We start from the raw sequence: 17808 nt of genomic DNA on the forward strand, positions 1-17808 counted from the left end.
TCTCTTCTGATTATTTGCTTTTTAATTTCCTTCTCTTCAGCAGGTAGGCAGAATAGTAAATACACAAAAGAGAAAAGTAGCGACAGATGATAGCGACTCGGAGCCATTGAGCAAAATTGTAAAGAGTCCGGTTGCTGTCTCTAATGCTAATGGTCTAGAAACTTCTCCAGACAAAACCAATCGTCTCTCCACCACTCAGGCACGGTACATGAAGGATGCATCCCCTAGACGTACGCAGGTGAAGGTAGGTAATGTGCTACGTACCATTCGGTACATAAGCGAAATAAAATTCACATCGCATGTGCATTCTTGTGTTAACTGTTGTCCGCGTGGTATTGCCCTATAGGCCAAGGTCTTTGAGTTCGAGGACACAGACACCCTGATGAATACTCTCTCTAACAAGAGAAATATCCGTCCTATAGGCTGCAAGATTGGATTTATAGGCCTTGGGATTATGGGTCTCGGCATGGTGCGCAACCTCGTTAAATTTGGACATAAGGTGTGCATATGGAACAAGACTCCATCCAAGGTAAATGACTTGATGGTGTGTGGTCAGTATATCGCATTCCATCTTCGTACGGGTACTTATGCCCTGCAATATTTTGTGATAATATTTTAACAATATTTTACTCGTCATAAAAGGACTATTTGATAAGGCTGCTCGGTGGCAAGGCTAAGCGAGCACCCTAAGGCGCTATATTGTTGCTAACTTGATATGCAGTTAAAACTGATGTGCCATTGGGTAAACCATAAGTTGAGTCGTTTCAGATAACCGGTGCTGGGGAGTCATGGTCACCAGGCTACTAGACCGCTTGCTCAGGAATGCCATCTATTTTTTCTTAATCATTTCGATACATACTTCAACTATAAACAACCACCTTCTGGGTTTTGTCAATCATATTTCCCTTTTACTTTCAAGCGACAATGCTCATCCATTTGCTGCCCTTATTTTCAATATCGTATCAGTAGTTATTTTTGGTATTATTAGGATGAGGCTAATAACGTGCCAAGCTTGTCTAGACTAATGTACTTTCTGCCTCATTTATATTGACAATGTTAGGACTAAGTTAAAGTCATCTATCAAGTATATCACTGGCTCTAATCAGTGGAGGCCATTGCTTAGCCCACCTTAGTATCTTGTAACCTTAATGCGATGCTAATCAAACATGTCTCTTCTCTCCGAGTCTGCATGCAGACTGTTTGGTGTACTCCTGCTGTAGTGTGAGGAGTTGAAAAGGGAACTGAGCGCAGTGCAGGTATGTGACACTCCTGCTCATGTTGTCTCACTCTCCGACATAACATTCGCCTGCGTAGCTGACCCATTCGCCGTTAAAGAGGTGAGCTCTTCCTTGTCTCGTATTTGCTTTTCAGCAACTTTGTCTTGCACGAGTCTAATGCTACATAATAATAGGTCCCACCGTTGAATCAGCAAAACAACATTCTACTCGCAGGTGCTCTTCTGTCAGAATGGTGTTCTTGAGAGTATCAGACCTGGCAAGGCTTTCGTCGACATGTCAACTGTAGACCTTGAGACAGTCAATGACTCCGAACATGTTAGTAAATACACTCTACCATTTTCTACATCCTCTTACTGTAACTTACTCCCCACTCCATTCTACTTCCTACTCTTTACCGTCATGTTTTTGTTACCCGCGCATTGCTATCAAGCCTTATTGTCTCCGTTCTTCATGTTGTGCTGCAGCAAATAACTAAAAAAGGTGGAGACTATCTAGAAGCGAGAATCTCTGGAAGCAAATCTGATGCTGCCAATGGCTCTCTACTCTTTTTGACAGCAGGAAACAAAAAGTTGTATGACCGGTGCGCTTCTTGCTTCCAGGCCATGGGTCGGCAGAGCTATTTTCTCGGTTGGTGAATTATACCCTGGCCCTTGCTGTCTAAGCACAACACAGCATTATTTGCAGGCTGCCTTTTTTCTGTTCAGCGTCTCTCATTTCATACCTGCAAATGCTTGCCAAAAGTTGCTCCTGCAGAAATCATCTGTAGCCTCATCATTCAAATAATCACTCTAAGGTATTGTCATGAATTGAATTGTCTCTCTACTCATGGAAGACAGTCCCAGTAAATAAAAATGTGTTGAATTCTTCAATTCAGTAAATTCTCTCCAATGCTCACAATGTTCTAATAATTTTGGTGTTAGTTCCCTAAGCCATTTTTAGCACCCAAAAATTGTTCAAAGCATTTTTTCTACCCAGCAATGGGTTTTCAAAGGATGCTACAGCACAGAGAAGCAAAAGAAAAATTTCGAATGTAATTCTGAGAAAGATTGATCAATTATATGAAGGCCAAAACAGGGATTAAAACTACATTGTACAGTCGAACTTCTATTTATGATTGTCTTAGCGCACGAGTTTCTCAAAAAGCAATGTAATATTTGAGCAAATGCTTGTCTCTTTATCCATTGTAATTTTTATCATATAATGTTAGTTTTTTTAACATCGCAGTTTTGTGTGAGCGAAAACTAAGATGACAAAGAAAAAGGAGAAGTAAAAAGTTTAACATATAAAATAAAAAATAAACAAAACAAGTTTGTTCAACGTATACATATTTTATGTTTGTACAGATTATGCTGTCTATCTCTATCACAAACTACTTGGGCACTATATTCCTCTTGCTTTCCTGGGTCTATACCCATATTCATCTATATTTTTGGTGAATCTTGCGACAAAAACATTTTTATTAGTTATTGCTTTATGAATTTAGTTTTTTTGTATAGAATCTATATACAGTGTACCCTCAGGATACGGTTACCCTGATATACAATTTTTTTACCTTACGAAGTGGAACATGATGATTGTTTCGCGTCACCATTCGAATGTTATTTCACCATACAAATTCAACAAAGTTTTCGTTCAAGTTCAAAATGGGCAATTGGTGTGCTTGTTACGTATGCCAAAATAACAAAGACGTTGAAATGCTGTTCGCCGAAAACATTTTCATAACGCCTGAAAGAGACACGATGGCCAATCTTTTTCAGTTCAGCATTTCTTGGTGCAAAATAGTAATATTTTCCCTTGAAAACAAATAGCAAAGTTGGAGTTGCGATTCCTTTAAACAGGTCAGTGGTCAGACAACTTCCCTTAACCTGTTAATGAAAATCAACTTCATTACGAAAACAGCATCATTTGGGCTTTCTTACCAAATTAGGTTAAAAAAGGTTTTAATAAGATCGGCTAGCATTATGTTGAAAACGAATCTAGAAACCAACAGGTAATAAAATTTTAGCGATAGAATGTTGAAGTTCAGTAAAATAGTTAAAAATACAGAATAAAACTTAGCTTTACACGTGTGTTTAGTAAGCTAAACCTATTCAAAGTTTACGTTATACGTACGTCTGTCTTGAAGGTAAGATCTCTCAAGGATACATACTGCACATAGTACATTGCAACGTTATATTTTAATGCAGATCATAACCACTAAATACACAAAATATATTAACGTTACTGTAGGTAACTATAGTTCCTAAGATTAACATACTATTTTGTTACTAGTTTTTAATATATGCAACACTTTTATCATTTTTTGATAATTACTACTAGGGAATGTTTGCATTATACTAACTATGGTTTCTATACCCCTTCATACGATTTTTTTATCATAAACATTAAAATCGTATCCTGAGGGTACATTTTTTAATGAGCAAAAACAAAGGTAAGAATACTTTTTCAATACTTGCACGTGAGCTGATTGTAGTAAGGTGTGATATCATGGTGTCATTTATTAAACGTAATATGAGAGGAAAACTATACCAGTTACAGTTGCTATTTCACAATTAATTCTGCTTTGAGGTTTACTAAATGAATTCATAGGTCCTATTTTAAAAGATTCTTCCGTACCATTGTACTACAGATGCAGTCAATTATTTCCATGGCACTTGCTAATTCATGGCAGAAGAGTGTTCTCTGATTTTTTACACACACACACATCAAAACAAGATTGGATCTCAAGAAACACTGATACTTGCAAAACCATAAAAATTAAAAAAAATTGTGATTTGTTTCCCAAACATGATTGGAAGGAATCATGATTGCAAGCAACGGTTTAAGTCATTTGAATTTTGTGCCAACCTCATCACAATGGTAACGTCGGCAGTTTCTATCTGTCCTAAACACAACCACAGTGCACCCTCAGGTTACGATTTTGATCCCTTCCAGGGTTGGCATCGATGGTAAAAATATTGTATGTAGGGGTATGAAAACCATAGTAATTATATAATGCAAACATACCCTAGTAAAAATCATTAAAATTCTATATAAATGCTGTACATATTAAAAACTAGTAACAAAATAGTGTTAACCTTAGTAACTACAGTTACCTTCAGGAACTGTATTGTATTTAGTGGTTATGATCTGCAATAAAATGTAATATTATAATTACATTCTATGGTAATAGTATAATTCTTACCTTCACGACAGACGCACGTATAACATAAACTTAGAATTCACCTTAAAGGTTGACTTGCAACAAAATTCACATTACAGATATTTGGTATCATAAGATTCACCATGTCTTACTCTGTTGTGTTGTAGGTGCAAAATATATGGGAATGTGATTACAAGCTCTTAAAAGGAAAAAAACAAAAGTTTTATTGGCAGCCACTCGAGACCGCTGTAGTTTGGATTCGCTTTCCAAAACGGCTCAAATGGGATGTAGTTGTGAGAGATGGTTTCTGTTTACACTTTTATGCAACCTCATTCGTCGAAATATTTTCACAAATATACTTCACGTGTTCAATAAAACTATGTCTATTGTTCTTACGCATCTGTTTTATCGTCATCGTAATGCTGTCATTTTTAGCACTGATATTTTATAACTTACCGTAAAAATTCGTTAAACTTGTTAACCTTAGCTCGAAAGGAGTACATATCATTGTCTGATAATCATGGCGAGCCTGTTGATCACCTGTGATAATCGAAAAGTGCTGCAAAAATTATTTGCGAAGTATTGGGTCACTTGATCAGATTACGACTTCACGATTAGGTGATGCCGAAACAAAACTGTAAAGTAGCGAGCATCTATATTTGATACGGGGTCTTCGGTAAAACCTGAAGTGTTTGTCATAAACTAGTTCTACGATAAGTTTTATATTGAGCTTTTTATTGGCCTTTCAATTCACGTGAGAACATCACATCACAAGACGATAACCAAACTGTAATGATTACGTCAGAGAAACAAAGAGATTCCAATCTATGGTGGCTTTTCGTTTTTGAGCTTTTAAGAGCTTGTAATCACATTTCCATATATTTGGCACCTACAACACAACAGAGTAAGACATGGTGAATCTTTTGATACCAAATAACTGTAATGTGAATTTTGTTGCAAGTCAACCTTTAAATATGTTTAGCTTCCTAAACACACACACTTAAAGCTAAGCTTTAGTATGTATTTTCACCTATTTTACTGAATTTTAACAAATTATCACTAAGATTTTATCGCTTAGCAGTTTCGGGCTTTGTTTTCCCTATAACTTTTAGCGGGCCTGATTAAACTTTTTTCAAATTAATACGGCAAGAAAGCTGAAACGATGCTGTTTTCGCAATGAAGGATTTCAATTAGCAGGTTAAGAGAAGTTGTCTGACCTTTTGTTTGAAAAGATTGCAACTCCAACTTTAGTTCTAATGAGAAAGTATTACCATTTTAAATACACATGAAAATTGTTGAACTGAAGGATATGGATCATTGTGTCTCATTCAGGTTTGTGAAAATATTTTCGCCGAACATCATTTTGGCTTCCTTGTTATTTTGATGAAAAAAGATTCATATAGTGAGGTGAAAAAATCATCATGTTTCACTTCGTAAGGTGAAAAAAATCGTATATCGGGGTATTCGTGTCCTGAGGGTGACTACTATTATTTATCAACTCAAGATCGGCAAAACACCCATTCAGTACTTCTTCATTCAACATCTTCAGTACTTAGGATTGCTAGTATTGATTAATAAAGAATGGTTTTATCACGTCAACATCAATTGTCGCCTCAATCGTGCTAAGCATTGTCTTACTAGCTAAAACTTTAGCTATTTTGTGACTATGTTCACGAATAATTAGTAAGGATATCAAAAGATAAACATGTCTTTTTCAGAGAACAATAGACAAATTAAACACTCCCAAATTATAAAAATCTACTAACTACAATGAAATAGCTGTTTCATAATAGAACTACTAGCCCATGTCAGACTAGCTACGTCCGAAGCACAATGGTATGGTGGACAGTAAATTGAATAATAGCTTCACACATTCTACGAGTTTTCGTTGTTGTATTATCATTAATTGCTGTTGACCATACTCTCACCATGTTTCATTTCATTTATTATTTTTGCACTCTGAAATGACTTTTTGTAGATGTCTCTTTTATGGTGTTTCACAACGCCAATCTTTTTTATTATTAGTTAATAATATGCTTGTCCGTCCCGTGCACTGTGAGAGATTGTCATGAGCTATAATTATATGGAGAATTGTCTCGCGGAGCTGTAAGGCGCTCCAGTGGTGTAGTGATAGCATTTCTGCCTATGAATGTTACACCCTGGGTTTGCTTCCCGTGCGAGACAATCTTTTTTCCGTGGCTTCAGACGGACACTTCTCATATTTTAGTAAAGATTTATTGCTAAAATGATCACATTTTGTATGTGCTTCTCATTTTTTTCAAACGTCGTTTTTGCTGTCGCTGCCATTAGAATTACTATAAAATTTTTCTCTATTCTATACAAAATTACTCTTCTCTGTTACTTACCATGTATGCAAAAAGCAATCACTAGTCACCATGATTTTAGAAATGCATTCAAATACTGCTTCCGTTTCACATTTTGTGCTATGAATTCTTGTATTGCTATTGCATTACTCTGAAAAGTTCAAGCTAGGCAATAAATCAATTATCAGCGAATTACCCAATAAATAAACTATCAGGAAATTACTCAATAAATAAACTATCGGCAAATTAACCAATAAATGAACTAACTAGTTTTCTTTCTGTTTTATGAGATTTGCTGTGGGTTGCCCAACTCTTTTACTAGTGTTTGACCAAATATCATTGTATTATGAGCACATTTAGATGTATTTAATAACAGTTTAAAAACTTTGGATCGTTGGACAAATTGCCCAGGGTTACTGACACGCATTGACAAGAACGGCCAGGGTTCATAGGGTTAATACAAATTACAGAAAAGGCAGACTATGCCACTTTAAAGATGAACATAAATGAAATTTGGTAGATTTTATCAAAAAGTATGGATATTTTTCTATCATTTGCAATTGTTTTTGATGTTAGAGATGTTCTGACTGCCAGGATGTTTCAAGATTAAAATCGATGAAACTTGATCACGATTAACACGCTTAGATTCAAGCAAAAGTGTGATTACGATGTCTATGGTTGCATTTCGTCATAAAGATTGACAAAATAGAGGCGCATAATGGTGCAGCATGAATGTAGTAGCAGATATCAATAACGAGAGGGGCAGCTGTGCAACTAGTGACCTCATGTCAGCAAGGGTTTTCCTTCTGAGCGTTTTAACGGTGATCAAGTTTTGTCAAGTTCAATCTTGAAACGTCCTGGCGGTCAGATCACTTCAAACATCAAGACAATCATAAATGATAGAAAAATACCGACACTTTGTGATAAAATTTACTAAATTTACCATTTAGACTGGGATCTACTAAATCTACCACATAGACTGGGGACGCTGTTGCACACCCTTATGCATATGTATCTACTGTTTAATTCACCTACTCCATTCTCTTCTCTCTAAAGTTGAACCCATTCGTTATTATGTTATGTATGTCTAGCTGTCCATTTACCGCAAGACCTGTTATCTGTAATTTTTTGAACAGGGGCGGTAGGTGATGGCACGCGGATGATACTATGTCTAAACCTTGTCCAAGGTTCAATCAATACAGCTGTTGCAGAGGGCATGGCCCTTGCTGAAAGGGTTGGCATGAAGCAGTCCGACTTGCTTGACATTTTAGGTGATTCGGCTAACGAGCTCATTGCCAACACAAGCAAAGGTAATGTGTTAACAAATGCTTTTTAAAAGCTGAATCCTCGTTAAAATGGACCCTATTAATCCAGATATCGTATAACACGGGCAAATTTGGACATAGCAGCTATAAACAAATTGCAATTATGTTCAAACAATCAATAATCGGGTTTATTTTTAGATTTTTTTCTGATTTTTAGAAAAAATTAGAAAATTAGTAAATGTAAAAACCGCTTATTAGAACCGTTTATATAAATAACTTGCTATAGCGAAATACTTTTTTCAATCATATCATTTGTACGCTATTTGAATTTCATGATGGTAGAATATAATTTTATATGATTTATAAGTATGTTATAAAACCGCAACAAAAGTTCGAAGGAGTAACTTATTTAATATTCATTACAGCAACACCGCGAATAATTTGCCATTGCAGTTGTCTAACATTCATTGCTATTTTTAAAAAAATACAGGATACAGGCTAAGTATTTTAGACTATATACAGTGTAGTATCGTGCACAGTATTTTATAATGTACAGCATATAATGCAATGAATATAGGCCTTATTAAATAGATTCTTACTGTAAAATTCTACACAATTTAAAATATTCATACTAGCTGTGCTTCCCGTTGTTGCCCAGGTATTAAAAATCAGTTTATAAACAATGAGAGGTAATGTAGTTGCCTGCCACTTGCTATTAGCTTGGCACATTGCTAATGGCTAATTTGAGTAAGCTCACTAATAACAGCTAACTACTTGCTCTCATGATTGAGAATGCATAAAATTACGCTACCGCTCTCCATGACGCTGCGCCATCACATTGGTTGCGTTGTAACGCAACCAATGTGATGGCGTAACGCAGAGCGGTAGCGTATTTGCACTCATATAATGACATACATCAACTAATGAATTCATCAAGGTTGTGTGGCTTAATTGGTAAGGGATTGGATTGGCAAATGGGAGGGCCCAAGATCAAATCTTTTGCGATACGGATTCTTTATTCCAAGATTTTAATAGCTATAGCTGAAAAAACACACATGCCATCTTTGAGAAATATATATATATATATAGATAGGCATATCCATTAAGCTGGCCGATCAACTAAACTGGACCACCCACCATCCCTGTCTGTCCGTTTTAACTGGGGCTGACTGTATAACAGATTTAACTAATGCCTTGCAGTGCTATTATGCCTGTGTTCGTAGCCTTATTTTGAATGTTTTAACCATCAACATTGCTTTGAAAAATCACCTAGACTTTGACAATGGTAAAGGTTCATCCAGACTAATATGATATCTGAAAATATTTTCTTGTGTCAAAGACAACTAATAGAAAGCATCACAAGGACTTAGCCCAAACCAGTTGTTGCGATAAAATTGTGTGTAGCATCTAATCTGTATTCAGCCGAAACAGTAACGGCTGTATTCGCTTTCATCGATAGTGGTTGTGCAAAAAGCTATCTTTACAACACGCTGATTGTTTACTGAAGTCTCTAACTGTACATTTAAAAGCTGCATGTACAAGGTGTGACATTCTATTTGCCAGTCAGGATAGGGCAACTCATGTACCAAAAAGTGTCGGCAGCTATGAACACTACATAATCATAATAATATGGCCAGTCAGGATAGGGCAACTCATGTACCAAAAAGTGTCGGCAGCTATGAACACTACATAATCATAATAATATGGCCAGTCAGGATAGGGCAACTCATGTACCAAAAAGTGTCGGCAGCTATGAACACTACATAATCATAATAATATGGCCAGTCAGGATAGGGCAACTCGTGTACCAAAAAGTGTCGGCAGCTATGAACACTACATAATCATAATAATATTGCCAGTCAGGATAGGGCAACTCGTGTACCAAAAAGTGTCGGCAGCTATGAACACTACATAATCATAATAATATTGCCAGTCAGGATAGGGCAACTCGTGTACCAAAAAGTGTCGGCAGCTATGAACACTACATAATCATAATAATATGGCCAGTCAGGATAGGGCAACTCATGTACCAAAAAGTGTCGGCAGCTATGAACACTACATAATCATAATAATATTGCCAGTCAGGATAGGGCAACTCGTGTACCAAAAAGTGTCGGCAGCTATGAACACTACATAATCATAATAATATTGCCAGTCAGGATAGGGCAACTCATGTACCAAAAAGTGTCAGCAGCTATGAACACTACATAATCATAATAATATGGCCAGTCAGGATAGGGCAACTCGTGTACCAAAAAGTGTCGGCAGCTATGAACACTACATAATCATAATAATATGGCCAGTCAGGATAGGGCAACTCATGTACCAAAAAGTGTCGGCAGCTATGAACACTACATAATCATAATAATATGGCCAGTCAGGATAGGGCAACTCATGTACCAAAAAGTGTCGGCAGCTATGAACACTACATAATCATAATAATATGGCCAGTCAGGATAGGGCAACTCATGTACCAAAAAGTGTCAGCAGCTATGAACACTACATAATCATAATAATATGGCCAGTCAGGATAGGGCAACTCATGTACCAAAAAGTGTCAGCAGCTATGAACACTACATAATCATAATAATATTGCCAGTCAGGATAGGGCAACTCATGTACCAAAAAGTGTCGGCAGCTATGAACACTACATAATCATAATAATATTGCCAGTCAGGATAGGGCAACTCATGTACCAAAAAGTGTCAGCAGCTATGAACACTACATAATCATAATAATATGGCCAGTCAGGATAGGGCAACTCATGTACCAAAAAGTGTCAGCAGCTATGAACACTACATAATCATAATAATATGGCAAAAAGACAAAATAATTATGTTAACATTAAAGTAGTCTCCCATCTGATAACTCGATAAATACTAGTTTGTATCAAATGACAATTAAAAATGCCATTTTGTACCAAATGACAAATAAAAATGCCAGTTTGTACCAAATTACCAATAGAAATGGAAGAATTGGCAGACTTGCTTTTGTGTACATCTTTTGGTCTTACTGATTGTAGTTGTAAAAATTTTGCCAGATATGTGTACTATTTCTTATGCGCAGTATTCAAGGGTGTCGGTATGGTGTGAATCAAATTTTATCTGTGTTAATTGTTATATTCATGGCTTGGTACAGCCTCTCAAAGTGCATCCTTGTGAGAAGAATGGTTTACATCTAATAATCTCATATGGTAGTAATAATCATATACCGAAGGGCTTTAAAACCGTGGGTTTGATCAGCAGGTATATGGACAGGCAAAAGTGATCTACAACAATGTTGTAGTTAGAATGGTAAGTGTTGATGAATTTCATGTCAGCATACACTTAAAAGTAAAATTGTTATGTTACACGTTTTGCATTTTGTCGCGGAGTAAGTGCATATGTGCTTGTGTAGAAATGTACTTAGCAGAGGGTGGTAGTTATGTGAAGAGGAATATAGTAAGATGCTCCCAGCGAGATCTCAAGTGGTAGACTTTTATATCTCTTTCTTAGCTATCATTGCGAAGAAGTTTACTCCTCAGCTCTCTCTCCAGCACATTCAAAAGGACCTGAGACTCGCTGTCGAGATGGCTGACATGTATGATCAGCCTCTGCAGGTGGCAGCATCTGTTAATGAGGTGAGTGCTAAGGATGGTTCAGCTTTCAGTTTAGACCACTAAATGTCTCGCTTTTTTTCACTTCGCCAAATAATAAGCAGTGACCCATTGTTTTATTAGGATTACCAACATTGATATAGTTAACCCTGTAATTCATAATAGACTTCTTTATTCCTTTTACAGCCCAAAAGTCTATGATAATCCCACAAGAAATACTGCAGTTAATTACATGTCTGTGTAAAATTAAAACACGCATATAAAGCTATGTAGAAAGCTAAATGTAACAACTGAAATATTATTGAAAAACCAAATTAACAATCAATAAAGACATGTTTTATTATCAGAAATATTTTAAGCACTTGCACTCTCTGTAGAATGTGATGATGAGAGGCGTTTCACCCAGCATCTTTCACCAGGATGTTTTACTCGGGATTGTTTACCCAGAGTGTTTGCTCTTTTTATGCTTACCTTTTTAGTAGTTTTAGCCGTAAATTATCACATGCCATTTGGCTCATATTTCAACACAATGGATTCAGATATTTTACTTGTCGCTCACTTTCACATTTGCAATTATTTTTAAGAAATGAAGTTGTAGCTTATTTAACAATGTTTAAAATTTAGGTTCATCAATTCAGTCTGTCAAATTTGAATGGAACACTTAACAATTTAACTCAAAGGCATTTCTGAATCACTTTTTTACTATCACTAGTATTAGTAGTACAACTAGAACAAGGTCTTTATGGTGTAAGGTGCGTTACCTTCAGGTGTGAATATATCAAGAAAATGCAAGCAAACTTTTGCTCAGAGATACGAGACAAATTTGAGACGCAAGCTTACGAGACACTTCTCGATGCGGCAGCTGAGTGGCCGAGTGTGGTGTTATGTGTGTGTGTCCATCCAGACAGGCCTAAATCAAACACTAAAACCGATAACCTTACCCTCTTTCTCACCTTTTTTCAGCTTTTTCCAGATGTCTTAACCATGCTCAATCTGTCGTTAGCAGATTTAGGAATTTATAGATTCTTCTACAAAGTTTGCGAGAAGCTATTTACAAAAACAGTATCGCTTGGTCTTTCTCTTGGGATAAGTTTGAGTCAAGCCAAAAGGAGAAAAATAAAACAAATTTAGAATTATCTTTCTTTTCCACGCTGCTGTTAGCCACCACCGTCTGTATCAAAGGCAAGAATTTCATACGGCGCTGTACATAATAATGTCACATTTTATTGCAGATTATAACCACTAGGTAGTTATTTGTTACTTTGTGAGTGTAGGTGATGAATTGGAACAATTAAAACCATGTTTTTCCATTCAAAAAAATGCCCACAATTTCCTATTTTGGGTGTTCTTTTAGAGCCTGGGAACGGATTAATTTGAATTTTGTTATTTTACATACCGTAAAACCTCTATTTGAATGCCATGGCACTCTATTTTTCAACCTTTCCTCTGTAGTAGCATTTTATTAGAGGTGACGTTCAAATAGCTCATCAGATTTTTGGGAAGCCTAATTTAAACCTTTTACGGGCGAAACAAATGTTGCCTATATTTCGCTCTTTCCTTCGGGTGGAGCGATATTAACCCTTTTGGGTGAAATAAATCTGCTATAATTCACCTCCGATTTGTCATAGATCTCCAAAATGATATGTAATGGGAAGCTCTGAAATATCTCTATCAGTTAATATCTATTGCTTGCAATTAACCTGCGATGATCTTATAGACTGCGTTGCAATTTTTGAAGCTTTCGATTTTTTATTTCATTCTAAATTTCAAGGCCTATTTTTATTTTGTAACTATATTTAACAGAGTCGCATTAAAGCTCATTGCACTCATTAATATGTGTGCCACAGTTTGCTGCCAAAACTGGCTTTTAATGTGCAATAGAAGAAGAGTTATGAGCGTCGATCTATTGTAAGCCAAGTTTATATAACCGCAATGATGCTATCAAATTATATGCTATAAACCTGCAAGTATAAAAGTTATATAATCAAGATCTATCAAACTCTACAAATATATTTTCAAGAGCTAGTGACATACACTAACCATAATTATAATACATGCAGAAACAAAACATAACATTTTTGAAATAAAAATATTTGCATCGTTTGCTCAGCAGGTTGTGTTCTGATTGTTGCTTTCATATGGAACCATTTCATCTTCTGACTGTTCAACGCCTTTCACAGGGTCTGCTGACTTCAAAGCTTCTTTTGTACTAGTCGATATAATTAGCATCCAAACAACTTTAGTAGAGCAATACTTTTACGTGTGTTATTTTAAAAACTTTTTGCCATAATAATGAGAAACTTTCACCCGCATGCGCGCTAGTTATAGTCTGAAATAGTAGTACAGATTCCATCGTAATTATTAACCGTTTTTCACATATGTCAAAGTATCAAGACTGCATAAATAAATAACTACTGTTAGCCTGATACAGTTAATAATTATTTCTATGGTGTTGTTTTCAAGAAATACCTTTAAGCTTTGGAGTTGGAAATGGTTTTCGGTGATGATGTTATTGATGTAACCAAGTCATTATTAGCACCATTTGTGGATACTTCTACTAATCGCTTGCTATTATGGGCTCATAAAGATCAAAGAATGTCAGAACGGGGCGGTCAATAGAGGTGGCGCTTAATTAAAGGGTGGTGCTCTATTTTTCAACTCTTCTCCTATAGTGGCAATCAAATAGAGGCAGTGTTCAGATGGAGGTTTTATGGTAAATTGAAAAAAGTTGATTTGAGATACGGGTAAATTAGTATAGAAGCTTGGGTTCCGCAACACATTACCCCTATATCTCAAGATATTACTGTATGTATATTTTCAAAAGGTTGGTGAAAAATCAATATCGACAGATATTGGTTTTATATTTGTGCAAGACCTTATCATGTGTCTTTTTTGTCTTCAAGTGCACTTCTACATCTCTCTTTGTCGCACCTGTTTTAGCTGTATAAACGAGCCAAATCAATGGGGCTGAGCAACTTAGACATGAGTGCTGTGTACAAGGCAGCAAGCAAGTGATCTCATATTGAGACCCTCAAGTAGCACTTCTCTGACCTACGTTCTTGGCTGACTCGATGCACATCCTGCTGCCGTGATCCTCTATAGAAAATGCAGCGGCTCTAGTTAATTTAACATTGTTCTACAACTATGCAGTACTTGTAGGAGGCCATGCATAAATATTTATTTTCTATCTTAAATATCTGAGGGGATGAGCTGCAATGTACTTGTATGTATGTAAAATGGCGTATTATCGGCATCCAGTTTTGCTAACATGTTTATATTTTTCTGTACATGCAATTTGTATTTTATATTAGTTAATACAGATCTTCATTGGCAGATGAGATCTTGCATGAATATTTAACTGACTGGCAAGGATGTTTTTCCTTCTCTTGTTATTCTTTAAAACTGTATAGTACTATTTGTCTTCTAGTAAAGAAATTACTTGTAAATAAATGTATATCACATGGAACATCTCTCAACCTTCAGCAGGCCTGTTGCATATTCCCTGGTTGCAAGATGGGGCTGCAAATGTTAGGCGACTAGTTACGAACACCTGGGGCTCTGGACCCTTTAAGCATCAACAACCCTCAAAGTATGCATAAATGCAATCAATTCTAAGCATCAAAATAGAATTTTGAGAGTCATTAATTGATTGATTAAGAATGATCAGAGTGATCAAATTAATCAATCAAGAGTTGATTTCAATTTGATCAATTAAAATTAAGAGATCAAATAAACAGGCTCATGATCAGCCTGTTTATTTTTAGTTGGCAGAATTAACCAAAACACCTAGTTACTACACCACAAGGCTTACCTAGAGAAGAATGCAGTTAATTTCTTTTGTTCATTGTGGTGTAGACGATGTTCATCTAAATAGCTAAAAGCTCTATATCTCTCAACAACATAGCTTTTTGAAGCAAGTTTGCTATGGCACAAGTTGTATATTATAGGAAAATGCAAGCTTGAGGGTCTTCTTCACACCCCCCCCCCTCCCCCGCACTATAAGCAATAAACTTCAGTTTCCAAGTCTTAACAAAGTCTCACAAGATCACTCATTTGGCGAGATCACCACGGAGACAACATAGAACGCTAGTTGCTAGTAAATTAATTGTTTGAAATTCCAAGTGAATGAGCTTAGACTGCAATTCTTAGTACTTAGCCGCCGAAAATCACTAAAAAGTTGGGGCTGCCCCAGGGAATACTGGCCTGACCTTCAGAAATCTTTTAGGGTCGCTGTCATCTCAGAAGAGTTTACCTAATAAATCGTTTTTATGCCGCTAGGACCGCAGTTGTTAATGGTATCAGTTTAATTGAGAAAATTTTAATCTCACTTGAGTCTAGGTAGATGATAATCATAACTAAAAAATGGCAGCTGCCATCATGGATGGCTATATAAGGTCTAAACATCTCAATAGGTAAGTAGTAGTTGAACTTGCTTGTTTCTACATAGAACAGTGATAGCTGTGCTTTTACAATAAAGGTAGGGGAAGATGTACTTTAGCCTGTTCTGTTGAGCTGGCGGGTAGTTGAGCCTATATCCTTGGTTAAAGTGGGTGGTGGCCGTAGCTATTTCCTCTGTGAAAGTGTGTCATGGTGGTACTTATGTCTTCTGTTAAGGTCTGTGGTGGTGGCACCTATGTATTCTGTTAAGGTCTGTGGTGGTGGTACCTATGTCCTCTGTTAAGGTCTGCAGTGTCTGTAAAATGTCCTAAACAATGTCCTTATCAATCACCGCTATTTCTACAATCTATCATCATTTCTGTTTCCCATTCCACCGTCACTCTAATTTTGATCCTATCAAACTCTTCAAATGTAAACTCACTTTTACCAAGTACTGCTACATAGCTTATTCTCATCTAGAATGTGTCATATGTGTCATAATATATGCATGTTTATTATTTCTATTGTTATTACTGTTGTTATCATTATTATTTTCAACGCTGATTTTCTCAGCCAATTTATCTCTTTCTTCGGTTCTTCCTCCTCTATATTCCCATCACCAGGCTCTATCATCTACTCATTATCGTGTTGCTTAAATAGTAACAATATGTTTGGTTTCCTTGTTTGTGTTATTTGGTTTATACATGTAGTCGGAAATCCTACAGTACTTTGCCTTGTCGTTCCTATCATTTCTTCTGGCAAATGATCTTACCAGTTCTTTGCAGGTGGTAACTGACTTCCTACATAAGTTCTAGTCGACAAGGTGTGTAACCTAATTATTATCATATTGTTTTTATGACTTTTGATTACAGCTCAAAGGCAGTCTTGATGGTATCTGGCCACGGCCTGGCCCCTTACCGAGGTACCAAAGGTTGTAAAACCTTGCGGATGATGAAGCACATTACGCGCGGTGCTAAATTTTTACAAGCTGAAAGCATTGAAATCTTTCGAGATAGCGGCACAATGACTTAGAATATCTTGGCCACCGTTATTATCAACACTAATACGCTAGCCGCCGTCTGAGTCGCACTAGTCGACGTGAGAGATCATCATGAGTAATAAATATCTGCCCAATCTTTCCACACTGCATCATGATGATTGAGTGACACAGTTGATGGTGCGCATATATTGACCTATTAACTATACGCCGCTAGATTGCTTGATTGTTGGACTCCTCCGGACATCTCTTGTTAATTCCTTGGAGCATAAAGTTCAAACACAGATTTTCATTGGATGGCTCAGGTTTTTCCAATCTATTACTCTGCTGTACAATTCTGCAGCACCAAAACTATAAAATGATAAAAAAAACTTAAAATGTGCCAACACTGACTTGTCAATTTTGGTGCTCATTTGTATGAATAACAGAGTGTTTAAGGAGAGGTTAACCTCTTCTTAAACCCTCTGTTATTCATACAAATGAACACCATAATAGACAAGTCAGTGCTGGCACATTTTAAGTTTTTGGAGTTATTGCTACTTAAATAATTAATTGCCGGTAATTATAGTTTTTTTGGTGTAGAATTGTACAGCGAAGTAATAGATTGGAAAACCTGGGTCATCCAATGAAAATCTGTGTTTGAACTTTATGTTCCTACGAATTAACAAGAGATGTCCGGATGAGCCCAACAATCAACCAATCTAGCGGCGTTATCTACATTAATGCGGTATCCACAATTTTCTGAAAAGCCTAGAAAGCGAAGGAAAGATGGTACAGCACAGTGAAAAGCCAAAAAGCAAAAGGTTTCTAGCCACACAACAGTAGAAGATGGCTTGTGTAAAATTTGGGAGTTTAAAATTATGAGTTTAG

At 36.4% G+C, this 17808-nt stretch overlaps 1 protein-coding gene across 2 annotated transcripts in view; it reads left to right on the top strand.

Annotated features, from left to right (window-relative positions):
- LOC137405754 (cytokine-like nuclear factor N-PAC) overlaps positions 1-15030 on the top strand; it is a 28227-nt gene extending 13197 nt beyond the window's left edge. Inside the window, exons 6-13 of one of the 2 annotated variants that reach the window (XM_068092136.1) lie at positions 41-244; positions 347-529; positions 1221-1337; positions 1452-1553; positions 1703-1865; positions 7841-8014; positions 11464-11588; positions 14505-15030. In XM_068092136.1, the coding sequence (XP_067948237.1) occupies positions 41-244; positions 347-529; positions 1221-1337; positions 1452-1553; positions 1703-1865; positions 7841-8014; positions 11464-11588; positions 14505-14579 (1143 nt within the window). In that variant the 3' untranslated portion in view covers positions 14580-15030. The remainder of the gene's footprint in view (positions 1-40; positions 245-346; positions 530-1220; positions 1338-1451; positions 1554-1702; positions 1866-7840; positions 8015-11463; positions 11589-14504) is intronic. The other variant, XM_068092138.1, reaches the window with a different exon arrangement.
- The last annotated feature ends 2778 nt before the right edge of the window (positions 15031-17808 follow it).

This window comes from Watersipora subatra, chromosome 10, assembly GCF_963576615.1.
Source record: "Watersipora subatra chromosome 10, tzWatSuba1.1, whole genome shotgun sequence".
Taxonomy (NCBI): Eukaryota; Metazoa; Bryozoa; class Gymnolaemata; order Cheilostomatida; family Watersiporidae; genus Watersipora; species Watersipora subatra.